General features: G+C 41.9%; 2 protein-coding genes across 15 annotated transcripts in view; both read right to left on the minus strand.

The window, feature by feature from the left end:
• The window catches only part of UBOX5 (U-box domain containing 5), a 38521-nt gene extending 11495 nt beyond the window's left edge, over positions 1-27026 (minus strand). For 3 of the 11 annotated variants that reach the window (XM_045574191.1, XM_045574190.1, XM_045574187.1), the window contains exons 1-2: positions 24387-24491; positions 2853-3011 (exon numbers count right to left, since the gene is read on the minus strand). The gene's annotated coding sequence lies outside the window, so the exon portion shown is untranslated. Of the gene's footprint in view, positions 1-2624; positions 2639-2842; positions 3012-6377; positions 6408-23259; positions 23304-24386; positions 24492-26907 lie in introns of those variants that run through there. The other 8 variants (XM_045574188.1, XM_036418258.2, XM_036418251.2 and 5 more) reach the window with 8 other exon arrangements.
• FASTKD5 (FAST kinase domains 5) lies at positions 12600-27026 on the minus strand. Of its 4 annotated transcripts, none has more exons than XM_036418245.2 (3): positions 26908-26959; positions 23260-23303; positions 12600-15308 (listed from the first exon to the last, which is right to left on the minus strand). In XM_036418245.2, exon 3 carries the CDS (start codon positions 15269-15271, stop codon positions 12818-12820), a length of 2454 nt encoding a protein of 817 aa, XP_036274138.1. In that variant the 5' UTR covers positions 15272-15308; positions 23260-23303; positions 26908-26959; the 3' UTR covers positions 12600-12817. The 4 variants fall into 4 exon arrangements, with proteins under 4 accessions (XP_036274138.1, XP_036274137.1, XP_036274139.1 ...); XM_036418244.2 differs by lacking the exon at positions 26908-26959 and adding an exon at positions 24387-24472; XM_036418246.2 differs by lacking the exon at positions 23260-23303 and having other exon boundaries at positions 26908-27026.
• Positions 27027-27577: the final 551 nt, after the last annotated feature.

Raw genomic sequence — 27577 nt, forward strand, 5'->3', positions numbered from 1 at the left:
GGAAGTAGGTAAAGATGACCAAAAGGTATAAACTTCTAATCATAAGAGAAATAAGTTCTAAAAGTATACTGTACAATATAGTGACTACAATTAACTATACTGTACTAGTATACTTAAAAACTGCTAAGAGAGTATATCTTAAAAGTTCTCAGCACCATAAAAAACTATGTTAAGTGATGGATGTTAACTAATTTATTACATCATTTTGCAGTATATAAATCATTATGTTGTACATCTTAAACTTTTACAATGTTATGTCAATTACAGTACAATAAAACTGGGAGAAAAAAATATCCAATGTCCAATAGCTTTTGGTACTCTCTATAGAGGCGTAGAGAAGCCGCTAGGAACATCCCTTCCAGTGGCAAGCTTGTCCAATGGATCTGCACTCCTGGAGTGAGGCCAGGTGCCATTCTATGCTTTACCATCTGGCCGCCAAGACCATGAAAAACTCTGTTAGCCCAACAGGGACAGAGCCACCCTCTGTGAATCCCTTTGCAGAGGCCAGGCATGTGGGGTGTCCTGTAATGTTTTGGGGGCAGTTTCTGCACAGTGAAGATCTGCCATGGTATCTTTAAATATTTATCTCAGCCTAGCCCCTAACACAGTTTTACCTGTAAACACCAAGTAAATTTAACATGGTTTTATTTATTAAAAAAAAAAAAAAAAAATATATATATATATATATATATATATATATATATATATATATATATATTATTGATTTTTTACAGAGAGGAAAAGAGAGGAACAGAGTCAGAAACACTGATGAGAGAGAAGCATCGACCAGCCGCCTCCTACACTCCCCCTCCCCCCACTGGGGATTGGCCCATAACCAAGGCACATGCCCTTGACTGGAATCGAACCTGGGACCCTTCAGTCCGCAGGCCAACGCTCCATCCACTGAGTCAAACCGGTTTTGGCCATGGTTTTAATATATGCTAAATTTTCTAGGACGGGAACTTCCATGTAAGTCATAAGGACTGTACTTTGTTTTGTTCAGATCTTTACCAAGAGGTGTTTACCATTTCTGAAAACCACATCACTGAGAGCAATGCTAATACACTTGACAGTCTGCATCTGTCTATATTCTAGGTCACATGTGTCAAACACAAGGCCCGGGGGCCAAATCCGTCCCGCCAGGCCTTGCAATGTGGCCTGCACCGCGCTGTCATCACTGCACTCCGCTGAGTTTCCATCACAATGACAGTTTATGACTGCTCAGTAAACCATTTCGGCCCGCGATTTAGGCTGGATTTTAGATTTTGGACCTTTCTCTGAGTTCGACACCCCTATTCTAGGTGATTCTATATCTTGGTAAAAGCTTCTGATTACTTCTTTATGCCTTCCAGTACGATCATACCTAAACATTTACACATGAGAATAAATTTTATTATCTCAATTAAAAAGTGTTCCTTTAAGCTGCAGAGGGATCTCCTTTTACATTCATATTGATAATGTTTCTTCTATTATTTTTTCATAAGTGTTGCTAGAGGTCTATCAATTTTATTAAATTTCTAAAAAATTATCCTTTTCATTACTATTACAGTATTTGTGCATATATATATATATATATATATATATATATGCATGTGTTTATGTATACATAAATATACAGAGTGGGGCAAAAGTAGATTTACAGTTCCTCCCATGAAAATAATACTATATAATAAAAGAGTAATATGCAAATTGACCTGGCAGAACAGTGGAACGACCATCCAGACAACCATCCGAGACCATGCTATGACACCGACCATCACCAGGCCAGCCAAGATGGGTGTAATGTGATTAGTGGGGGGTATGGCCATCACCCCATGATCACCCTGCAGAGGGAGGCCTAGGCCACTGACTGGCCGGCTGTGGCGGGTGGGTGGGGTCTCCTGGGTCCAGGGTGCGGGCGGCTGGAGGGAGCCTGGGTTCCAGGTGCTGGCAGCCAGAGGAAGGAAGGCCCATTCCTGCACAAATTGCGTGCATAGGGGGCCTCTAGCGTAATAATAATATAAGAATAAACTGTTTTGCTGAAACCGGTTTGGCTCAATGGATAGAGTGTCGGCCTGTGGACCGAAGGGTCCCGGGTTTGATTCGGTCAAGGGCATGTACCTGGATTACGGCCACATCCCCAGTAGGGGCTTTGCAGGAGGCAGCTGGTCGATGTTTCTCTCTCATCGATGTTTCTGGCTCTCTATCCCTCTCCTTTCCTCTCTGTAAAAAATCAATAAAATATATATATATTTTAAAAAAGAATAAACTGTTTCGCATACTCACAACTGTAAACATACTTTTACCCACTGTGTATGTGTGTGTATACACTGTCACAGGGAGTTCTATATTACCTTATTTGCCTTGATGGGAAAGGCTTTGGTAAGAAAAAAGACATAGACTCTGCTGTAATATAAAAATGCTGAGAGGTGGCTAATATTACTATGTAGGAATTTGGAAACATTGACTGCCCTTTCCAACATGTGCTGGATCAAACCTTAAATTGTATTTTAGGGAAACACTAGGTAGGCTAGCTTTCTATAATAGTATCTTACCTCATCTGAAATTAATTCCATTAGTCAACTATTAAAACATCTGAACCTATATCTGACAGAAACAACCTACTTGTTCTACACAGTACTTACCAAAATCTAATTTTTTAAAAAAATATATTTTATTGATTTTTTTACAGAGAGGAAGGGAGACAGAGAGCTACAAATGTCAATGAGAGAGAAACATCGACCAGCTGCCTCTTGTACAGACCCTACCGGGGATGTGCCTGCAACCAAAGTACATGCCCCTGACAGGAATCGAACCTGGGACCTTTCAGTCCGCAGACCGACGCTCTACCACTGAGCCAAACCGGTTTCGGCCAAAATCCAATTTTAGAGAATATTTACGAAGACTATTCAGTCCATCCACGTGAAATTCTTTTTATTGCCAGCCTGAGTAGCACTTTGTGCCTCCTTGTCTGGCCTCCCTGGTGACTTGTGCATTCATATTCCAGACTTCTTAGCAACATGGACCCTCAACTATAGCAGAAAATAAACACATTGACAAAAACTCAGTGTGGCCTATCTGTGAAGAGTCACAGGACACCAGGGTAACACAGTACCTCAGCTGAGAACCACAATTTTAGTCTCTAAAGTATTACTCCATAGAGCTGTCCCTCATAGTGCACTACATTATCTTCAAGTTTATCCCAGCCATAACCATCACCATTCCTCCCTCCACTGCAAACATCTTTTTTTTTCTGATTTTTTACAGAGAGGAAGGGAGAGAGATAGAGAGCTAGAAACATCAATGAGAGAGAAACATAGACCAGCTGCCTCTTGCACACCCCCTACTGGGGATGTGCCCGCAACCAACGTACATGCCCCTGACCGGAATCGAACCTGAGACCTTTCAGTCCGCAGACTGACGCTCTACCGCTGAGCCAAACCAGTTTCGGCTCCACTGCAAACATCTTTACCAAACTGTTAGAGCTTGGTTCTATGCGGCCCCTTAGCAAGGAGTTCAGTAGAAACAGCTCTACAAAGCCCAGCGCTGTTTGCTGCATTAGATTATCAAAAGGATCATCTCTACACAGCAGTTATCTTCTTTTGGGGAACATGAGAACACGCTAGTCTCAGTACTAGGAACAGCTATTTTTTCCAATCAACTCGATATTTTATGGTATAAATATGAATTATATAATTTATCATGATCATCCTTACTTTGGCTGCTACAAAGCTCAGAATAAAGTCTGTGGTCTATCCCTCAAATTTATCTTTACCTGAATTCTTCACTTAATTTTATGTCACAGTATATATTGTGAAAGCTACCCTAAAATAATTTTGAAACAGGACGGTATATAAATGATAAACCATTTTCCTTTTGTTGGATATTTAGGTTGTTTGCAACTTTATCCTGTGTCTTAGTACAGTTTTGACTTTTTTTCTAAAAGGTTCCTACATGTTTCTTGTTAAGCTTGCTATTTATGAATAGGATTATTTTATCCCATTAATTATCTAGCCAGTTATTCCTATATATAGGAAAGCTTTTCATTTTGGTATCTTCATTATGTGTTCAGTTGTCGCATTGATGGAACTCATTGATTTTTAACAGATTTTTGGTTGTTTATGTTCGAGGCTTCTGCAATCTCAATAACGAGAGCCCTTTTCTCAAAATGGTGACTCATTTGTCTCTCATATTATTACACATAGCTAGAACCTCCAGAATTATAAGAGTTGCTTTACTTGTTTTGCTCCCATTATAATAGATGACTCCAGTGCTTCATCTTTGAACATAAGGTTGATGGTACAGATAGAAATACTCTGCTTATGTTAACAAAGCATTCTAATTTTCATAGTTAAAAAAAACACCAAACACCAAAAAACTATGGCCCTGGCCTGTAGGGTTCAGCTGATTGAACATAATCCCATGCACTGAAAGGTCTCTGGTTTGATTCCTGGTCAGGGCACATGCCAAGGTTTTGGGCTCTATCCCATCGGTGGGTATGGGAGGCAACCGATTGATGTTTATCTCTCACATCAATGTCTGTGTTTCTCTCCCTCTCTCCCTTCCCCAATCCTTACCCGGCTCCTTTCCTCTCTCTCTCAAATCATTTAAAAAACAACAACATATTAAACAACAGCAACATTCTTTGTGTTCTGATTTTCTCTGCATATTGAGTTTTATTATTTTTCTTATCTAACAGACTGAGATATAACACATTTTTCTAATTTTAAACTTTACTTTTATTCCTAGGATAGGCTCTATTTGATTGTGGCAGATTTTCCTTAAATGTTATTCAAATTGAACTAAATTTGATTGCTCATATTTAATTTTAAATGAGATATTAAAGTTCCCTGCAGTTCAGATTAGTAGCTTGGAGCCAGATAATAATGGCATTATAAGATAGCAACTTAACAGAGGATTACAAGCAGATATGTCAATTTTCATTATAGAGATTTATCTTTCTTTTTATTACAAAATATTTCAGATAAAAAGGTAAAGATTATAATCTATAATAACAAAAGCATAATATGCTAATTAGACTGGACTTCCGGACAACTTTTCAGATGAAGCTGTGGTGGCAGGGGCAAGGCAGAGGCAGTTAGGAATAAGGCAGGCATGCAGAGTGGTTAGGGGAAATCAAGGAGGCAGGCAGGAGAGCAGTTAGGAGCCAGCTGTCCTGGATTGCAAGAGGGATGTCTGACTGCTGGACATCCCCCTGCAGTTGGACATCCCCCGAGGGGTCCAGGATTGCGAGAGGGTGCAGGCTGGGCAGAGACCCCCACTCCTGTGCACGAATTTCATGCATGAGACTCTAGTATAGTATAATATAGTATAATATAATTAATATAATATAAATAAAATATATCCACCACCTAGATTTATCAAATGTTAACATTTCAGCATGTTTGCTTCTCATATCAGTGTTAAAAGCAAAATTTATAAGACATAAACAAAAACCACCACCAAATCCTATTTCTTCTCCCTTTTTATCAAGAAGCAAGTATGTGAAGTTGGTTTCTCTCATTCAAATCAGTATAGATATGTGTGTATCCACAAACAGCATAGAGTAGTTTTATGTATTTTTAATGTACCTTAATGACAATATACTGTACCATGAGTATAATTTTATAATTGCTTTTTTAATAAGCATTAAGGTTTTTATTTTGAAATGTGTAGGTTTGGTTTAATATGTAGTTTTTTAATTTTAACTTCATGGTCCTGTTTGCAAGTCTTGAAGTACTACAGACTTCCTTCTAACAGTGATTATGGAAAGTAAAGGTTTATAACAGAACTCTCTGCAGATGACAGAGTGGGTAAGAATGGCTTAAATAAATGTTTCTCAATTTGTGGTTTTGAAATCAAGTCATGGGTTGAATAAAAAAAGAATACAAAATATTAAAGTGCACATAGCATTATGTGATGAAACTTTTGTTTCTGTTTCATACAAATATATACAGCAAATGTATATATCAGATTCAATATAAAATGTATTTCTGATTGTACTCGTGGAGGAAAAAAATTGAAAAACACTAGCCAAACGTATACTCAGAAGTCAGGAAAGAATTCACAGGAGTAACTTTAGAACTGGGGACAACTAGGACACATGCCTGACCTCATGGGCAATTTCTGAGGAGTGACAGAGAGGACATACGAATGGTACAATGGACAATATATGCTTGCCTATAGGAGCTAAGACTCAAGAAAACAGGAAGAGGAAGGGAACTAGGGAGAGGACAATAAGAGTCAAGACATAGAGATGGGACAGTGTGAGGCAGGTTCAAGAAATGTTGAATATGCCTCTAGCTAGAGGGCGAAGGAGGAGGCAGAGCAGGAAAGGAAGAGGGAACCAGATGGTGAGGGCCTTGAAAGTTGTGCCAGGGGGCTCCACACTACTTTACCTGGTGGCCTAGGGATTGTTTTTCCAAACCACAGATCAAAAATCATCTACTTGTAGTTGGCAAACCATTGTCTTCACCGCCTGGGGTGACGGGAGAAGAGCAGTTTTGCACATGCCTGGGTTGCAGGCTCCATCCCCAGTAGGGGGCGTGTATGAGGCAGCCGATCAATGATTCTCTCTCATCATTGATGTTTCTATCTCTCTCACTCTCCGTTCCTCTCTGAAATAAAGAAATATGTTTAAGAATCATGAACTCAAATTACTAAGCCATAATCCACACTGAAAAACATTAAGAATAGAAAGAAAATGTCAGAGTGTAGCACACTTGAGGATGAAAAGTGTTTTGTGAAACTTTTGTTTCAGATATAGATATCTAAATCTTTTTCCTTCCCTCCTTCCCATCCTGGATTTTGATGTAAAAGGTATTTCTTACTAAGGGTTGTAAAAAAAGTTGAAAGCCACTGGTCAGAGAGAAGTCATAGAAAGCTTAAAACCAGGAAAAGAAATGACACTAATGAAAAGTCTGTCATTAACCTCCTGGATAACAACAGCAATTCTGAACCACTCAGAAGCACTTGCCCTCCCAGGGATTTTCCTTTTCTCTAGCTGATGTGTTACTATCATCTTTTTTTGTACCACACAAGGGGCTATCTTTGCAAATGGCTTCCTGAAGACATCAAATGAGTATCAAAGTGCCAAAATCGGTTTGGCTCAGTGGATAGTGTCAGCCTGCGGACTGAAAGGTCCCAGGTTCGATTCCGGTCAAGGGTACATACCTTGGTTGTGGGCACATCCCCAGTGGGGGGGGGGGGGGGGTGAAAGAGGCAGCTGGTCGATGTTTCTCTCTTATCGAAGTTTCTAACTCTCCCTCTCAATTCCTTTCTGTGTAAAATCAATAAAATATATTTTTTAAATGAGTATCAAAGTACAAACTACTTCGAAATAAACTAGCAATATCATTTTCCCCTTAACACTTTCTTCCTTTAAATTTTTTGAGGGAGGGATATTCTTTAAGATGAGGAAGAAAAAAAATGGACTATGTTTAATATATAACCAAATCTCTCACAAGGATTTCAAAGCTACCTTATAAGAAATCTTTCATTTTTAAAAATTTTAATTAACTGTCTAAGATCACTGTAAGTTCCTGTATAGTCATAATAACCAATACAGAGAGATCTATGCACCCTTAAGCAGTTTCCCTCAATGATAAGGTCTTACATAGCTATAGTATAGCAACATAACCAGGAAATTGACAATGATATAATCCATGGATCTTATTCAGATTTCATGTCTCGCATGCACTCATTTGTATGTGCTTATGTGCTTAATTCTATGCCATTTTATTCTATGCATAGATTTGTGTAATCACCACCATAATCAAGACACAGAACAGTTCCCTCACAAGGATGTCTTGTACGGCCCTTTAAGAAGCCTTTTACTTTATATGTCCAAATACTCTAATACCACGGAAGTGTTTAAGTTCTAAACCCCTCAAGTGAAGACTCCAGTTACGTAATTCCACTGCCCACATTATAAGAAATAAACTTGAGTGACACATTTATTTTTGGTGTACTTAAATGATAAATGACTATGTAGGAAAACACTACATATACATGTATATGTATATATAAAAAAAAGAATACAAAATAGAATTATGATCACACATTAGTTAGAAATCTGTATTAAGAATATGTACACGTTGAAGAGTTTGGGAGGTAACAGTGAACATGCAGAAACTTAAAATATACAATATATTAGTCAGATAAGCTTTTTTTTTTCTCCTTTCATGTTTAAGTTGATGTAAGTAGTTAAATAATTGCATGGGTTCCTGAGGTCTCAGGATGGTATCAGAGAGGAATATGACTCTATTTGCATGCCCACTGTTTTTCTTTTAACTGACAGCCCCTATAGGATTGGATGTCCAGACGGAGACAGACCTTTCTCTCTGTCTCCCAGCAGTCAGGCCGAGTAAGGAAAAGTGCAAGGGAAGTACTGAGAAGAGACCCGAAGGTAGGCTGATCAACCATGTGGTCTATCCAGGACTGAGGTCTTTCCAGAATGTGGAACTCTCAGCACTAAAACCAGGAGGGCAAACTGGGACAAGCTGGTCAGCCTATCTGGAAGGTTTCTGTCTGTGCTTCTTTGGAGCTTGAAGCAGCTACACAAACCTTTTTGTTGTTGAGAACTCAGAACTTAGGGGTGGGGAAGTGTGGAGGGATAATTTTGAAGAGAATAAGGTGACCATGACACTTATTGAACACCTCAGCAGCCATCTTCTTTTGGCCTACAAAGAAGTTGCCATAGCTGAGTAGTCTCCCGAAAATGTAATGGGAAGTAATTCTGGCAGTTTGAAGTCTAGGCTCAAGCAGGTTACGGGGTGGGGGTGGGAGTGGGGAGGAGAAGAAGAAGAAAAGATTACCTGTCAAATAAGAGAAAAGCATTTAACCTCAAAGTGTGGGTGGAATACCAATGCACTGAGCAATTTTATAAATTGGGTACTTCAGCTTTTAAAGAAGTACAATGCTTCTTATAATTTCAAAATTGAGTTACTTGTCCATCCATGAAAAAAACCAAAACTGACTTATGTGAATTCTTCTTAGAGCTTGTTAAAATGAAAGATAGCTGTCCCAGCCTATCCCACACAGACACCCACTAGTAAGAGGTACACAGAGACCAGAACATAGCTATGGGCCCAAAAGAAGCCTGCAATCTTACTCACTTGGAGCCAATTTACCCTTCAAAGGTTTAATATGTGCAAGGTACTATGCTAAGCACAAGACAGTTTTTAAAAATTCATAGGTTCAAAGCAAGGCATAGTTGGGTATTATTTCTACTTTAAAGAGATCCACAGACTCTTAAAGACACAGACAGAGTTCTAATACCATTTACTCAACACCTTAATAGTAGTGCCAGCAAAATTCTGTGGGAAACCAGATGAGACCTTAACTTCATCCCTCTGCTCAGGCCTTATTCCATCTGTTCTTGCCTCTCTCTACAGAATCCTCAACTTATCTCTGACTACTAGACACTTTCCTCAACATGGAAACAACATTCAAGTTTCTGCCCTCAACAGCCTATTAAAAAACTCTGCCTTCTCCACCTGGTGTGGTTCAATGGTCCAGCATTAACCTATGAACTAGAAGGTTGTGGTTTGATTCCCGGGCAGGCCATATGCCGTGGTTGTGGGCTCAATCCCCAGTGTAGGGCGTGCAAGAGGCAGCTGATAGATGATTCTCATCATTCATGTTTCTATCTCTCTGAAAACAATAAAAATATATTAAAAAACTAACAAACACCAGTCAAGGGCATGTACCTTGGTTGCGGGCATATCCCCAGTAGGGGGTGTGCAAGAGGCAGCTGATTGATGACTCTCTCTCATCGATGTTTCTATCTCTCTCCCTTCCTCTCTGTACAAAATCAATAAAATATATTTTAAAAAAAACAAAAGAAAAAAAAAAAAAAAAACACATGCCCAGATTGTGAGCTCAATTCCCAGTGAGGGACTTCTCTCTCATCATTGATGTTTCTATCTCTCCCTCTCTCTTCCAGGTTGAGGGTTAGATCCCTGGTTGGGCATGTATAGGAGGCAACTGATTGCTGTGTTTTGTGCGCGCGCGCGCACGCGCACTCTCTCTCTCTTTCTCTCTCTCTCAAATCAATAAAAACATATCCTTGAGGGAGGAGAAAAAGAAAAAAAGATTGAGCCCTAACCTGTTTGGCTCAGTGAATAAAGCGACAGTCTGCAGACTGAAGAGTCCCAGGTTCGATTCCAGTCAAGGGCATGTACCTTGATTGCCGGCACATCCCCAGTAGGGGGTGTGCAGGAGGCAGCTAATCTGTTTCTCTCTCATCAATGTTTCTAACTCTCTATCCCTCTCCCTTCTTCTCTGTAAAAAAATCAATAAAACATATTTTTTAAAAGACTGAAAAATGCTAAATACCATTAGTCACCAGGGAAATACTAATTAAAACCACTTCAGAACTACCAGAATATTTTTTAAATTACAGAAAATAGCAAGTGCAAGTGTTAGCAAAACTGGAACCCTAGTACATTGCTATAGGGAATTTAAAATGGTATGGCCACTGTAGGAAAGTTAAATATAGAATTAGCGTATGACCCAGCAATTTCACCCCTAGGTAAAAATACTCAAATGTACTGAAAACAGATGTTCAAATAAAATCTTGCACATAGTCAAAGCAGCACTATTTATAATAGCCAAAACAAACCAGTACCCATGAACTGATAAATATGGTATATCTACCCAATGAAGTACTGGTATATGCTATAACATGGATGAACCTTGAAAATATGGTGCTACATAAAAGGCAGACCCCCCCAAAAAAAGTACATATTATATAATTTCATTAAAAAATATTCAGAGTAAGTAAATCCATAGACAGAAAGCAGATCAGTAGTTGCCAGGGTCTGGGGAAAGAGGAAAATATAGAGTGATTGCTTAATGGGTATGGAGTTTTCTTTTGGGGTGAAGAAAATGTTCCAGAACTAAATAGTCGTGATTGCTTGCACAATATCAATGCACTAAAAAATTACTGAATTGTACACTTTTTTTTTAAAATGGCCAATTTGATGTATAATTTACCACAAAACATTATTCATTACTTATCTGAAACTTATATTTAACTGGGCAACCTGTATTTTATCCAACAATTCTAATCCTGCTCTAAATTCTGCTAGTTTTCCTCTCCTTTTCAAAAGTTTTCAAAGAACTGCTTCAACATTTGCAACCCTTTCCTTAACTCTCATTCAACAGTTGTGCAATCTGGCTTTTGCCGACAATTCAATTCAAACTGCTACTGTTAGGGTTACTGGTAATATCCTGGTCACCAAATTTATTAGTGATTTTTCAGTTCTAGTCTTAATTGTTCTCTCTCCAGCAACTGACATACAAAATCTTTTATTTATCTTTAAATCCTCACCCAAGGATATGTTTTCATTGATTTAAGAGAGAGAGGGAGAGGTAGAGAGAAACATCAATGTGAGAAACATCAATCAGTTTTCTAGTTGTCTCCCACACACATCTTGACCAGGGATCAAACCCACAACCTAAGTATGTGCCCACACTGGGAATTGAACCTGCAACCTTTCAGTGCATGGGATGATGTTCCAACTGCCTACAAAGCCAGGTCCAAACCCTCTTAAAAAAAAAAAATTTGATATATATATAAAATTGATTTCAGAGAGGAAGGGAGAGGGAGAGACAGAAACATCAATGATGAATCATGGATAGACTGCCTCATGTACACAACCTTGGCATGTGAGCATGTGCTCTTGACTGGAATCAATGCTAGGACCCTTCAGTCCAGGCCAATGAGGAGGCCTAGTAATGAAAGAAGGATCCTTTTTAAGAGAAATTCTCAGAGACTCCCCAGTATTTACAAATGCTACTTGTATTGTTACATATATACAATCATAAATGGGCTCTAATACAACCAAGCCAGACTGCTCCTGTTAAGGGCAGTAATGAGTTTCCTTCTCAGCTGAGCTACTTGCCATGAAAAACATTCTGCCTGGTCATATTTGAGAACCTCTGATCCAACAGGCACTCATATAATTCTACTAAGTTCAATTTTAGGGAGAAAATATTCCAGGGGTAAAAAAGAAGTCAAAATGCAGAAGACAGGGCTAAGAGGAAGATAGTAAGCTCACTAATTCTGAAATGGCTTTTTAAAGCAGGAAGAATCAGCAACTAGGGACAACCAACCAAATCTAAACAAGAATAAAAAGGACTTTAATTTTGGAGGGTGTGAAGAAAAAAACATGCATGGGGGAAAATCCTTAAATGTAAGTGAAGTTATATAAGACTAGGGGACCAGTGCACGAATTTGTGCACCTTGAAAGGAACTGTGGGCCATGAGGCTACAGTAGGCACAGGGGCAAGTCTTGGCTCATCCTCCACACATCAGCCCAGCCCCTCCTGCTGCGGCCCCCGGGGCCCTTGTCTGCTGGCAGCCCTGCCACTGCTCCCATTTGCTGATGGCGCCGGCCCCACTCACACCTACTAACAGCATGGAGCCAGTGGGGCCGGCGCCAGCAGCAGGTTCGAGCAGCAGCTGCTGCCCCGATCGCCCCTCAGGAACAGAGGGAGGTGAAGCTCCGAGGTGCAATCAGGGCAGGCAGCCGCCACTCCTACCTGCTGACAGTGCTGAGCAATCAGAAAAGGCTGATAAACACAGACAAAAAAATGAGAGAAATTGAAAATAGGACATTTTAAGATGTTTGTTATGTACCTGCACAAATTAGGTTACAATTAATTCACAATAACATATACTATCTTCAATCTGCCACAGATAAGGACACAAGTAGGTCTCCTCAATAGATAATTTTATTACAAACCTACGTTCTAGCTTTTATAAGTGTTTCACAATACCTGGTACAGTGTATATCTACAGCATTTATAAGCAGAAATGCCCAAAGGTCCTTCAGAGAGCAGAGGTGAACACCTTCTCATGGAGGAATGCCAGCTTTTCAAAGCGAGTTCGTTTCAGTAGTGGGAGCCATTCCCAATGGGATAACTCTACCACACGGTACCCAAGCCGATTCAGCTGCCGCCTCTTCATATTGTGCAGTCCAAGCAGATCTCTGGAACCATAGCAATACTGGTTCTTGTTTGTCAACTGAATAGCCAGCTTCACTTGTGGGGCCTGCATGCTGGCTGGCGGGCATTGGCCGACCATCTCCTTAGCCCCCAATCTGCCAGCCACATTGTACAGAGAGGCCTCCGAGGGAATGGCTGCTTTCTTCTCTAATTCCATGGGCTGTTGCCCAGTCTCTGACTCAGTTTCCCCCTGGAAATGCCCTCCTGATTTCCCCTTTAATAACTGATTCATCAAATCATCTGTAAGACTGATTCCCACATGTTTGAGCCTTAATTTGGCTAGTAAATCTTCAGAGGATATGGCTTCTCTGTTAAATGGCAATGGCTTCATATTAACATCAAGCTGGATCTCTAAGTCAGAAGACCGGGTATGGGGCAAAATCATATGGTGCTTAATGTACTGGGGCCCACCCAACATGGTCTCAAGTAAAAACAGAGCTTCTAGGAATTCAGGTTTTGAGCACATATCCTTCTTAGCTGCATTCCACAGTATTTCTGACCCCTCTTGCTGAAGGTGAGAACTAAGACGGTTGCCTCTGTAATCTGGACACTCAATGCCAACTGAACCATCAAGGGTATACAGCTCCTTAGTGAGTTCAAACTTAGTTGTCTCCCGAGCTAACCTAACAAACCCTGGACTCAAAGCAAAATTGATGAGCTCCACTGGAAAGTACTCAGAAAATGCCAGGCCCAGCAGGCAAGTGAGCAGGTGTTCTGGGTAATGGTTGAACTCAGGCATCTTTCTGTGAATCTCATTTATCAAGCTAGAATAAAATTCTTCTGCATTGGGTGGCTTATAATTCAGAGCTCCAAATGACCACAGAAACTTGGCAATATCTTTACTTCGACAGTATGATACTCTAGGAGGCAAAGAAGCAGCCACAGCATTCATTACCCCTTCATCTAGGAAGCGTAAGGCAGAGCAGGCAAGAGTCAAGTGCATGACACCCTGAACTCCCAGGGAAGGAATTCGCTGAGGAGCAATCTGCCCAAATTGCTTCATGAAATTTACATGATCCACGTGAGTGAAACGGAACATTTTAAGAATGTTTACTAAGGCATAACTGCTCAGGTGCTGCATATCAGCACACACCAAGTCTCCAATTTTTCGCATGGCAAGTTCTGAGAGACTACTACTTGATTTAAAGAACCCCAAACAGATTGCACCAGCCTCCTCTATATTGATAAAATCTATATACTTGAGGATCAATGATTCCAGTTTTTGCATTAGGTCCTGGGGTACTTGACGGCTTTCACCTATAATATAAATCAGGTGAATCAGTTGAGACAAGGATAGGTCTTTCCAGTGCAAATTAAGGTAACTAAAAAAGATTTTAAAAAAACGAGGTACTTTGCGACCCAAGTATCGCCAGAGATCAGCAACCAGGAGTAGTTGATCCAGACTCATATCCCATACTTTATGGCAAAATCTGGTTTCATACACATCTAGCATTGAGTGGGAATGAGGGATTCCTAAACTGACAAACGCTTTTAAAATATTGATCAGATCGAGGGTATCAAAGAGCTGTATGTTTTTCACACTCAGCTTGCAGAGTAATGCAAATTTGGCACTAGACAACAAAACAGGATGTTGTTCTGCAGGCATAGAGCTCAGCTTGCAGAAATAATCGGCAATGATTTGAGGCTGGAGATTATCTTGATAAACTGTGACTTTGTGCAAAATTAGTTCGCCTTCTGAAACAGATAGGGGCTGACAAGGTTCAGATTTGTTATAGCTGTGAAGCTGGTATTCTGGTCTTAGCTGTAGGAAAACTCGGGGGTCTTCAAAGGAATCAAAAACTTCTACATCCTCTTCATCAACTTGCATGGCCCTAGGTGAGCCCAGTTTCAACGTGCTGGCTTTAGAGGCAGAAGCCCTGCTGAATTCCAAACCCAAGAGGGCTCTGCTGGTTGTCAGGATCCTCTGAGAAGAGGAGGTGCTACAAATGTTCTCAACTTTTTTGGCAGGATGGCAGAGATTGCTGTGTTCTGGAGGGTCCTGTCCCCTGTGCCGTGTGTAGCTTCCCACATTCCAATATGCCACACTTTGGGTTGCACTGTAGGCAAAAGGATTGCAAAACGCTCGATATACTAACGGTTTTACTAATTTAAGAGTGGCTGCCATTCTGGTGTCAATACTGATCGTTTTGGCAGTCAGAACACAGTCCTCACAGGTCTGACCAGGCAATTTCTTGTTTATATGGTGCTTGATTAGAGCTGGACAGGGAGGCGTTCCACAGAAACTGCCTGGAAATCTTCGGCATATCACAAGAGTCATGGATCACAAATGACTGGGCCAGAATTGGTGCCAGATACTGAAAAAAGGATAGATGAAGAATAAGTGGCTTCCACCTATCACAATACCAACAATTATACATTATACAAAATGGGCTAAAACTTTCTGTCCACTTAAATACAACATTAGTGGATGCCCAAATCAAAAGACAGCATACATCAAGAATAAACTCTGTGACTTGCATAGACAGAAGAAAACCTCAAAACCAGGGTACTATTAGGCAGATCTGCAGAATGCTGCTCAGTCCAGACTTCCTTCTGTACTTCCTCTGACCTCTAGACTGCCTTCACGGCCTTCATGGTAAATGTAGTGATGGTCAGAGAAGAGACATCTGTTCTACTAACTTCCAAGAGGAAGGAAAGCCAATTTTCAAAAAGAAAACTGGAGCCCTAACTGGTTTGGCTCAGTGATAAGAGTGTCGGACTACAAACTGAAGTGTCGGTCCTAGGTTCAATTTCAGTCAAGGGTACTAACCTCGGTTGCTGGCTTAACCTTGGCTTGACTAGGGCCCATGTGGAAGGCAACCAATCACATTGATGTTTCTCTCTCCTACCCTTTCACTCTTTCTAAAAATCAATGGAAATTTATCCTTGGGTGAGGATTAATTTTTTAAAATAAAAAAAAGAAAAAAGCCAGAACCAGTTTGGCTCAGTGGTAGAGTGAGTGTCAGTCTGTGGACTGAAAGGTCTGGAGTTCGATTCCGGTCAAGGGCATGTTCCTTGGTTGTGGGCACATCCCCGGTAGGGGGTGTGCAAGAGGCAGCTGGTCGATGTTTCTCTCTCATTGATGTTTCTATTTCTCTCCCTTCCTCTCTGTATAAAATCAATAAAATATATTTTAAAAACAAAAAAAAACTGGGAACAAAAGTGAGCAACCTATTCCCTCTCTGTGACACCAATGAATAAAAGACCCATATAGAGAAAAAAGGTTGGTAAAAGCTGCTATGCTAATACCAAAAGTAAAAGGAGGTTTTGGTATAAAGTTTAATTAATTGTACTCAAAATAATCCTCCCTATTCCCAAAGAACAAAACTTTTTTTAAAAAATATATTTTTATTGATTTTAGAGAGCAAGGAAGAGAGAGAGACAGAAACATCAATGGTGCCTCCTGCACACCCCAACCCAGCATGTGCCCTGACCGGGTTGATACTCAACCACTGAGCCACACCAGCTGGGCAACTCCTGCTTTCTCTAAATGCTTGTTGTCTTTCCTTCCACTTAAGAAATCCAAAGCCTAATAAGCAAAAATCCAGGTAGCCCTGAGCTGCCAAAATATGGACCAGATAGAGCCGGTATTGCAGAAAATCCCTTGAGGGTTCTGAGGGAAGCAGAATGACTTTCTGACCCTTTGCACTCCGCTGTCCCCTCTCAGGGGACATCGGAATTCTAGCATATCACTCGGATGTCCCCTCTCAGGGGGGACATTGCAGTTTATTAGTGATTACGGGGAATCGAGTTAACTCAACACACGTTTCGCAAAGTAGCGTCAAGTAGCTGGTAGCCAATGTCCAGAATGGTTCGGAGTGCAAAGGGTGAAATGCCTGCCCACCTCCCATCAGCCTCCTTCCAGAGCTCACAGGGCAGTTTAGTGACTTTGTTCAGGTAACTCAGCTAGAAAGGCTTCTCTGGATGGCAGGAATGTGTGCTTCCAATTTCTTTGTGAATTATTTCACATGAAATCATTATACATTTGGTTCTCTTCTGTGGCCTGTGGACCCATTCTGCACACCAAGTTTCAATCTATGGGTTCAGATGCCATAGACCAGGTATCAGCAAACTATGGCTCAAAAATAGCCCTCCACCTATTTTTGTAAGTAAAGTATTATCATCTGACCAAGCAAGGGCCATGCATTATTATTGATAACTACTTTTTCTCTATAAGAGCAAAACTGAGCAACTGTGGCAGAAAATATATGGCCTACAAAGCATAAAATATCTACTATGTTTCCCTTTACCTGAAGTTTATTCCTACAAATGCGTGTAGCCAACTTTTTTAAAATTAGAAAACATTAGGAAAATAATACTTAAATTTTGTATTTTCCTTTAATATTTAGATGATAATTGACAATTTATGCCTCAAAACAGTCACTAGGAATTTCAATTAATACTGCAGCACAGGCATGGTAGAATCAAAAGAGAGCAAGTAATGAGACTCTCCAGTTGACAAAACAGGGCTGTTAAGAAACCTGTTTTGGCCCGGCCAGCATGGCTCAGTGGTTGAGTGTTGACCTGTGAACTAGGAGGTTATGGTTCGATTCCAGCCAAGGGCACATGCCCAGGTTGTGGGCTCGATCTCCAGTGTGGGGCATGCAGGAGGCAGCCAATCAATGATTCTCTCTTATCATTGATGATTCTCTCTCCCCAGCTCCCTTCCTGTCTAAAATCAATAAAAATATATTAAAAAAAAAAAAAAAAAAAAGACCTGTTTTGGATCCTGGAATGTAAATTTAGTACATCACAATGTACAACTAAAGTAAAAAACTATTCATATCTGTAGTCCTTCATCTCATCTTAGAAAGTAGATCTGAAGAAATGACTAAAAAAAAAGACAAAATATTATTTTACAAAAATAGCTGTGTTATCTACACAAAAAACTGTTTTAAAAAAAGGGGAAAAAAAAAAGAAAAAAAAAAACCAAATGTTCATCCAGAAGGAGGAGGCTGGTTTACAGAGTAACTGTGTAGCAGGCATCACAGTACATAAAAAAGTACATACAAATATCAGTGGAACAAACAGAACACAAATGAGTGCCATCACCTAAAATACATTGCTTCTTTGTAATACCTTTGCTAAATTAACTTTTCCCACATTTTGGGGGGGTTAAAAGTGATAATACAGAAGAATATATGGATTAACTTAACTAATATCGTTATAAATTATAATTTTAAAAGTGCACTTAAATTACTTCAATTAATACTACCTAACAATACTTAATAAAATTACTATGCATAGTTTTCAAAGTAACAAGGCAGAATAATTTCCTAGAACATCAATGTCTCATTGGTGTATAACCCATGTTTTGAATTAATGTGGCACTTTCTTCATTTGTAAAAATGCAAGCAAAGTCCCAATATGGAAAAAACAAGAGCCACACTTTTCTTAGGGCTTCCTCTGTGCCAAGCATTTTATGAGCTATTTTATCTGCATTGATTCCAATTCTTATAACATTTCTGTACGGTAGGTTTTATCATCTCCCTACTGTTGATGAGGAAAAGAGGACTTCACAAGATGAAGAAACCTGCCAAAGGTTACACAGCCAAGGCACACAGTGGGTTTGACATCAAGGACTGTCTGATACAGTCCCAAACTAACACTGCTGGTATACTGGAGAGGCATGAGAGGAGTCAGATTGCAGACAGGGAAGTAGGGAAGACACTGAACAATCTCTAGGATGCCAGAGAGCTAGAGGATTAGAGCCTGATGAGGTCAAAAGCCCCACCCACCTCTAGTGGTCTGGGACCCTAACTATCACTATGGTTAGTTTATATCACTCACAGAAAGAACAAAGACCTCAGAGGGAAATGTATATAAAGGTGAGGGTTTACAAGATGCCCCCAGTATCAAAGCAAAGAGATCACACTGAAGACCTGAAAGTTGGGAAGAGAGATATGGGATCCAGATTTTAGAGTTCGTCACAGGAGAGAAGGAAAGGAAAACCCCAGGATAAAAATGAAAACAAGATTCCAGGACGCCCTAACCCGTTTGGCTCAGTGGATAGAACGTTGGCCTGAGGACTAAAGGGTCCTGGATTCGATTCCGGTCCAGGGCATGTACCTCGGTTGCAAACTCCTCCCCTGGCCAGGGCAAGGTCTGGGTGTGTGCAGGAGACAACCACTACATCTATATTTCTCTATCTTTTCCTCTCTCCCACTCTCTCTAAAAATCAGTGGGAAAATATCCTCAGGCAAAGTTTAAAAAGAAGAAAGAGAAAAGATTCTAGGACTAGAGCTGTGAGCAGACATAAAGAGTAAGCAGTTCATGCAGGAGGAGATGGTTATTACTGGGGAAAGCAGATTTATACTTCTAAGTGATACCTGGGGTAAGGGAGACTGAAAACCAAACAAATTAACTATAACAAAAATTAACTCCAGGAAAACAAAGTTGCACAAAATTTTAAAATGTTATAATAGCCGAAACTGGTTTGACTCAGTGGATAGAGCATCGGTCTGCAGCCTGAAAGGTCCCGGGTTTGATTCCGGTCAAGGGCATGTACCTTGGTTGCAGGCACATCCCTGGTGGGAGGTGTGCAGGAGGCTGCTGGTCGATGTTTCTCTCTCATCAATGTTTTTAGCTCTCTGTCCCTCTTTCTCTCCTTTCCTTTGTGTAAAAAAATCAATAAAATATATTTTATTTATTTTTTTTAAATATATTTTTATTGATTTTGTACAGAGAGGAAGGGAGAGAGATAGAGAGCTAGAAACATCGATGAGAGAGAGTCATCGATCAGCTGCCTCTTGCACACCCCCTACCAGGAATATGCCTGCAACCAAGGTACATGCCCTTGACCGGAATCGAACCCGGGACCTCTCAGTCCCCAAGCCGACACTATCCATTGAGCCAAACCGGTCTCGGCCAATAAAATATATTTTAAAAAAATAAAAAATAAAATGTTATATTGTAATATACTCCCTGCTCAACTGTAAATAATATTTATTTATATAATCTTATTAATATAAACCTTGCATATCAACCTAATTAAAAATTATGAGTAAACTGGTCTTGGCCAAGTAGCTCAGTTGGTTAGTGTCTTCCTGATTAAACTGATTGCTGTGTCTTCCTGATTAAACTGATTGCTGGTTTGATCTCGTCAGGGTACATGTAAGAATCAACCAGCCCTGGCTGGTGTTGCTCAGGGAGCATTGTCCTGTGCACCAAAAGGTCAAGAGTTTGATTTCTGGTCAAGGTCATGTACCCGGATTGCAGGTTTCATCCCCAACCCTAGTCAGGGCACATGAGGAAGGCAACCAATCGATGTGTCTCTCTCACATTGATGTTTTTCTCTTTCCCCCTCTCCCCTTTCCCTTCTCCCTAAAAAAAGTCAATGGCCCAGCCAGCGTGGCTCAGTGGTGAGTATCAACCTATGAACTAGAAGGTCACAGTTCGATACCAGGTCAGGGCTCATGCCTGGGTTGCAGGCTTATCCCCAGAGTGGGGCATGCAGGAGGCAGCCGATCAAAGCTTCTCATTCATGTTTCTATCTCTCTCCTTCCCTCTCTCGCTTCCTCTCTGAAATCAATAAAAATACAATAAAAAATACTAGCAAACTATATTTGGAAGATAAAGGGAGGTGAAGAGGATTAGGGGAAAGTGGATAATGATACAAGAAACCTAGAGCCTCAATAAAGAGGTCAAAATATTTTTATAGCTATTAATTTGATAACCTAGAAATAAAAAAAACAACATAAATGTTATTCATAAATCTAATCTAATAATAGAGGAATAGTATGCAAATTTGTCCATTATAGCATCACAACATGACTGGATCAGCAGGCTGTATCCCGCCCTCTGCTCAGGCAGCTGCAAGGTCCGAGGTAGGATACAATATAATAGGAGGGGATAAGAAAGGAGGGAGCCCTAACCAGTTTGGCTCAGTGGATAGAGCATCGGCCTACAGACTGAAGGGCCCCAGAGTCAAGGAATTGGTTGCGGGCACATCCCCAGTAGGATATGTGCAGGAGGCAGCTGATCAATGTTTCTCTCTCATCGATGTTTCTCTCTATCCCTCTCTGTAAATAATCAATAAAATATATTTTCAAAAAAGAAAGAAAGGAGAGGGAGAGGAAGACAGGCCTGCATGCAGACAGGCCGAAAGGAGAAACAGAAATACAGAAAGAGAACAAGAAAATACGCAGGAATGGAAAAGGGAAGGAAACTGCACATGGAATGGGGTGGTGACTGCAAGGGGGCAGAGCAGGTACGCCTGGCGGGGAACCCCACCTACAGGTCCAGGAAGGGAGGACCATCCAAAACCTTCTGGGCGGAGTTGCTCCTGTTTCGCGGAAGTGCCCAGACAGTGTGGGCCTCAGCCACCCACGCTGGGCCGGGTGTCCCGGGCGGGCGGGGAACAGGAGGACAGTGGTGGGGAGGCCGGGGAAGGGGGAGCGGCAAACGCCTGGCCAGGGCCGAGCCCTGGGTTGGGAGTTAACGCTTCCCCTCTCCAGTGGAAGCTTTAAGAAGAAAAGGAGGGAGGGAAGAACTTTATAAAGGAGTCAGTAGAGAACAGAGTTAAAGAAGGAAGAGGAGCCGAGACCGGTTTGGCTCAATGGATAGAGCGTCGGCTTGGGGACTGAGGGACCCGGGTTCGATTCCGGTCAAGGGCATGTACCTTGGCTGCGGGTGTATCCCCAGTGGGGGGTGTGCAAGAGGCAGCTGATCGATGACTCTCTCTCACCGATGTTTCTGGCTCTCTATCTCTCTCCCTTCCTCTCTGTACAAAATCAATAAAATATATTTAAAAAAAAAAAAAAAAAAAAAAAAAAAAAAAAAAAAAAAAAAAAAAAAGAAGGAAGAGGATGTGTGAGTGAACTGTAGGAGCTACAATGAAAATCAAGTATAGTTGTGTACTGGGGACAGAGTTTAAAAGGATTCAGAAGAAAAAAAAAGATAAATGATAGTGAATAATTAGGCAGGTATTTAGGTATTAAAACAGTGGAAGTAGAGAAGAATGTGGATGAGAGAAAAAGAGGGAGGGAAGAAAAGTTTTAAAGGGGAGCCGATAGAGCTTAAAAGGAGAATGGGGAGGAAGAAATAGGGGAGGGAGCAAAGCAGGTCCGAGGAGGAAGTGAAGAAAAAAATTAAGGTGGGAAGGAAAAGGGGAGGGAAAGAAGGAGTAAAGATAAAGGAAAGAAGGAATGTGGGGAGGGAGGGAAGATAGGAGAAAGATGGGAAGAAAGATGATGGAACAGAAGTAGGAAATAAGGAGGAAAGAAAAGTTTATAAATGATGAGTCAGAAGGAAAAAGTGTTGTATAAAGGAGAGAGAAAAATTGTGTGACAGGGAGAAGACAATAAGGAAGTCAAATATAATTGTGTGTGAAGGGGATAATATTAAAAAAAAAAAAAAAAAAAAAAAAAAGTGAAGAGGTGACCAGGCCGGCAGGAGAAGGCAGTTAGGGGGATCAGGCAGAGTGGTTAGGACAGGCAGGCAGGTGAGCAGTTAGGAGCCAGATGTCCCAGATTTCAAGACCCAGGGATTGGGCCTAAACTGGCAGTTGGACATCCCCTGAGGGCTCCCAGATTGGAGAGGGTACAGGTCAGGCTGAGAGACGCACCCCCCACCCCTGCCCACAAATTTCATGCACTGGGTCTCTAGTATACCGATAAATGCTCAAAGAAACAGACACACAGTTGAAAGTGCCTCTAGGAAACAAAATTAAAAGGAGAGAAAGAGGAAATTACTATTTAGTGTTATAAGCTCTATCAAACTATTTGACTATGTAAACCATATCCATATATAACTGACAAAATTTAAATTTACAAAATGCATGTGCTAACAGGAGATTAAAGTATTCATCAAGAAGATAATCAGCCAAAACCATTTTGGCTCAGTGAATAGAGTGTCAGCCTGTGGACTGAAGGGTCTTGGGTTTTATTCCGGTCAAGGGCATGTACCTTGGTTGCAGGCACATCCCCAGAAGGGGGTGTGCAGGAGGCAGCTGATTGATATTTCTTTTTCTCTCATCAATGTTTCTAACTCTCTATCCTTCTCCCTTCCTCTCTGTAAAAACTCAATAAAACATATATATTTTTAAAAACAAAACTCATCTTTAAAAAAAAAGAGAAGATAATCAGTGAATAGAGAAAGTAACCTTAATATTCAAGGAAAATGTTGAAAAGTTATTCCCAGTGCAAGCACTTTTTACTGTCTCTAGAATTTCTTTATGGATGCCCACGGAATGGGCAGAAATGATAACAGAATAATCTTAGAGGCATGCAGAGCCAAACTGCAGATAAACAAACAGTAGCTACTTACTTTTTCATCACAGAACTTTTAGTGTTAAGTGCACACACACCATCCTATATAATAAAGCTGTAATATGCAAATTGACTGTCATACCCTCACAAGCAGGCTCCGTGGGGGGACCAGGCCACAGAGGGATTAGTGAGGGAACAACCAAACAACTGAACAGCAGGCTATGTGGGACTACCAGGCTGGCCGGGGGGCTGTGAGGGGTGACCAAGTTGGCAGGGGAGGGGGGCAGTAGGCGGTGACAAGGCCAGAAGGAGGGGCAATTGGGGGTGACCAGGCCAGCAGGGAGGGGGCAGTTAGGGGCGACCAGGCCTGCAGGGAGGGAGGGGCAGTTGGGGGCGACCTGGCCAGCTGGGGGACTGTGAGGGGTGGTCAGGCCAGTGGGGGAAGGCAGTTGGGGGTGACCTGGCCGGCAGCAGGGGTGGGGTTGAGGATAGCAGTTAAGGGCGACCAGGCTGGCAGGGGGGTAAGTTAGGGACAATCAGGCCAGCACGCAGAGGCAGTGAGGGGCGATCAGGCTGGTGGTGGGGGAGGAGCAGTTAGAGGTGATTAGGCAAGCAATTAGGAGCCCTGCAGGATCGGGCCTAAATCAACAGTCAGACATATCCCAAGGGGTCCCAGATTGGAGAGGATGCAAGCTGGGCTGAAGAGACTCCCCCCACCCCGAATTTTGGGCACTGGGCCTCTAATATCTCTATATACAGGTATGAAATGTAACTACTTCGGAAGTTGGGTCTTATATCTGCAAAAAAGGAAAAAAATACGATACAGAACTAACAAAGCAAAATGTGGGGAGAAAGGAGGTAAGGATGTGTCACCCAGGTAAGAGAACACAGCTGAGTTAGTTCTTCCTTACTTAAGGACTCCGAGAGAATCCCTAAGAAAGCCGAGAACACCATGAGATGCCCAACAACTCCTGATGCCTCTATGAAGACTCAAAGATATGTGGCATCATTTCACAAAGCCCCTTTCCTAGTTTAAGTGCCCCAAGTATACCCTGCTTCCTACCTTCTCTTTAGGGTTTCTTACGAACCAGAGTGGACCCTGGAGACCCCTGGAGCATGGCTGTTCTGAACAGCACTGCCCAAATCACCCTGAATCATGTGATTTCACAGGAGTGAGGTTCTTACCTTTCTGTTTTCCAGGTACAGGTCTGAGCAAGGCCGAATAGCTTCGCTTTAAACTACAGTCCAGGAGTTAGAGAGCCAGGTGGAAGAAGGCAGCCATGCTAACTGTAGATTAAGTATATAACACTCTCAGCATTTTCAATTTACCAGTTATCAGATCTCATTCCTTAATTCTGATTTCTGATCTTTCTGCTAGAAAGGTTTAAACCTCTTATATCCTGATAAAATTGCCACAAATAAATGGATACTTCAAAACCTATTCTTCTTAGTAAATAATTTATTGGGCAACCCTAAGAATTAAAACAACTAACTTTTTCTAGGTGCTGGAGTCTCCTGATCAGTTTACAAAGCTTTAAGCCCATGGTGAGGGTTTAGGGGCTGACAGTATGGACCCCTAGCTGTTAATAGAGATGCTAACTGGGCTAGATGCTTCTATGCTTATTTCCACACAGGAACACAGCTTACAGGAAGGTAAAGCACTCGTGCAAACCAAAATCAAGTCTAACAAGCCTATCCCCTCTACTTCATTCTAGGTTCCATGCTTATGGGTGAGAAAACAGCACATCACAATAATCTGTGAAACTCTTTTAGCGTTCTTAGCCTTCTCCTCCCCTTCTAAAAACTACTTTTTCTCTATCAGAATGACAAGAAAGGTCTGGGGTAGATATAGTCTGGCAAGGCCTCACAGATAATTCTGTTAGAGCCAAGACTCATCGTTAAACAATCTCTGACTGTAACAAAAAGCAGAAACCCATGTTCTCTCAGCCCATCTGAATGGGACTAGCAGAGAAATGACAAAACCCATGCAGGTAGAGAGAAGTAGCTGTACCCAGTTATGTGGGAAAATTCCCAAATAAATGGTCCAAGTACCTATCAGTGTTAACTCCATCACACACTTGATTTTATATCAGTTTTCCTAAATTTGCAAGGCTGCACAATACAGTATTTCAGGCAAGTGAAGGGGGAAGTTCCAAATTCTTCAATATCAAAGTTGACTTACTTACATAATGAATGACAAGGGGAATAGAAAAATAATTCGGGGGGGGGGGGGGGGGAGTAAGAGAAAGAAAAATAAGCCAATGAATCAGGAAGAAAGCCAAACTGACAAATTAGAGCTGTATAATTAACAAAGGTCTCACTTTCTCAGTTGTACTGTATATGGCACTGAGTCTTCAGGGTTTTTTTGTGTTTTTTTTTAATGTTACTAAGAGAAATATCTAACATTTTAAAAAAATACATCGATATTTTATTGATTTTTAACAGAGAGAAAGGGAGATAGAGAGCTAGAAACGTCGATGAGAGAGAAACATCGACCAGATGCCTCCTGCACACCCCCTACGGGGGGGGGGGGGGGGGTGCCCGCAACCAAGGTACATGCCCTTGACCGGAATCGAACCTGGGACCTTTCAGTCCGCAGACCGACGCTCTACCACTGAGCCAAACCGGCTTCGGCAGGGGGTTTTGTTTTTAGTAAAAAAAAAAAAAAAAGGGGGGGGGAGAGGGGAGGAGGGAGTCGATCCTTAGCCCCCCTGGTAAAGGGGCCAAGTCCACAGCCACCTACCCCTGGGTCTGGGGGTTTGGGGGGAGGTCTCCTTCCCAGCCCCGGGGCCCGGTTCAGGTTTCATTTTGTCCTATCAGGCAGTAGTAAAGTCATCCCAGTGCCATTCCGAGCAGTGAGTTGCAGAATCTAGTTCTGGAAAGGTAGCTGTTATAACTACTCACAGTGTGCCCAAAGTACAGAAAACATGCAATCATATCACAGCAGCAGCACATAACTAAAGCATAAAACATGAGCTGTGCTAAAGAACTTGGCTACCAGCTCCAAGGGATGAGCGCTATCCGAGGATCCACAGCGAGTGAGCAATGAAGTATCACCTCAGTAGAACCTAACTGGCATAGGCAGGGCCCAAACTTCCTGAAGAGCTGTGTCATGGTTTGTACATGAAGAGAAAAGGTAATCATTTGTCTTACTCCTGGAGAGAAAAAAGGGAGTGGGGCTCAATACTATCCTTAGTTAGGCTTGTGCAACCTGAAACTTAAAAACACAGCACAAGAAAACACCGTTTGATATTAAAGACTCACCCCATCCCTGATACTAAGCAAAATACTGCTCAAAATACTGAGGAACAGCCGCATCAGACTCACCAGGGAAGCTAAACGGTAAGAAAACGAATCACAGGCCCCACCCGACCTACAAAATCGGAATCTTCAGGATCCCCACGGGACCCGCACGCACACTGAAGTGGGAGGAGGTGCATCTCGCTACACTCTCACCACAGGCCTGTGAGACAAGCACTGTTATTCTCTCTGGCTCACAGCTCAAAAACACAGGTTCGGGTAAGCCGCTCGCCAGGTCACAGAACTCCGGGGCGGTTGGGGTCGCCAATGTTCTCTCCAGAGCCGGGCCTGTGAGAAGCGCCCGTCACACCCACGGAGAAGTGCGGGGAGGCACGGCTTCTGCGCGCGCGGGCCAGGTTTGCACGGAGAGGCCGATGCGCCCTTCTACCCAGCCGCCGCCACTCACCTGGGCCCGGCCTGCACGGACACCGCAATCACAGATCACAGACCCCGCGGAGCGCGGCTACACGGCGACTTCTCCAGGTACACCTGCCCCTCACAGCCCCACTTCCGGCCAACTGCCCGCTACTTCCGGTTGATACGCGAAGGACGGGTGCGGCCGAGGCTCAAAAGACTGTTAGCGTTTTTCAAGGACGTTTTCCACTGACGATTTCCACTAAAGGACGATGTTGAGGAATCGGGGGAATCTAGAACTTGGCTGATGCTAAAGAACTTGCCTACCAGCTCCTCGGGATAAGCCAAAGACACACCACTCTGAAAGTAATTTAATAGCCAAGGCCCAGGTTCGAATCCCGACCACTCCTCAGGGTGTTAAGTCTTTTCCCTGATTTTTCTCAGGGAAAATCACATAAACTCTCTAAGCCCAATTTCTTGGCTATGCAATGAGGAAAATGATCCATTTAAAATAAATGTAATCATAAAGTTCTCCCAAGAGAAGAGTTAGTGATGGATAGATGGAGAAATGGATGTGAGGAGCTGGAGCTTGAGGAGGGCAGTCCTATGATGGAGGAGCCAGGGTGGTCCTCCACCTTCCTAAGTAGAAAGCTCATACCTGAGACGGTATGGAAAAAACTAGGCAAGGAAGAGTCTCCATCGAGATCTTTCAGAAGGGCCTG

The sequence above is a fragment of the Pipistrellus kuhlii genome, unplaced genomic scaffold (genome assembly GCF_014108245.1).
Source record: "Pipistrellus kuhlii isolate mPipKuh1 unplaced genomic scaffold, mPipKuh1.p scaffold_m20_p_6, whole genome shotgun sequence".
Lineage (NCBI taxonomy): Eukaryota > Metazoa > Chordata > Mammalia > Chiroptera > Vespertilionidae > Pipistrellus > Pipistrellus kuhlii.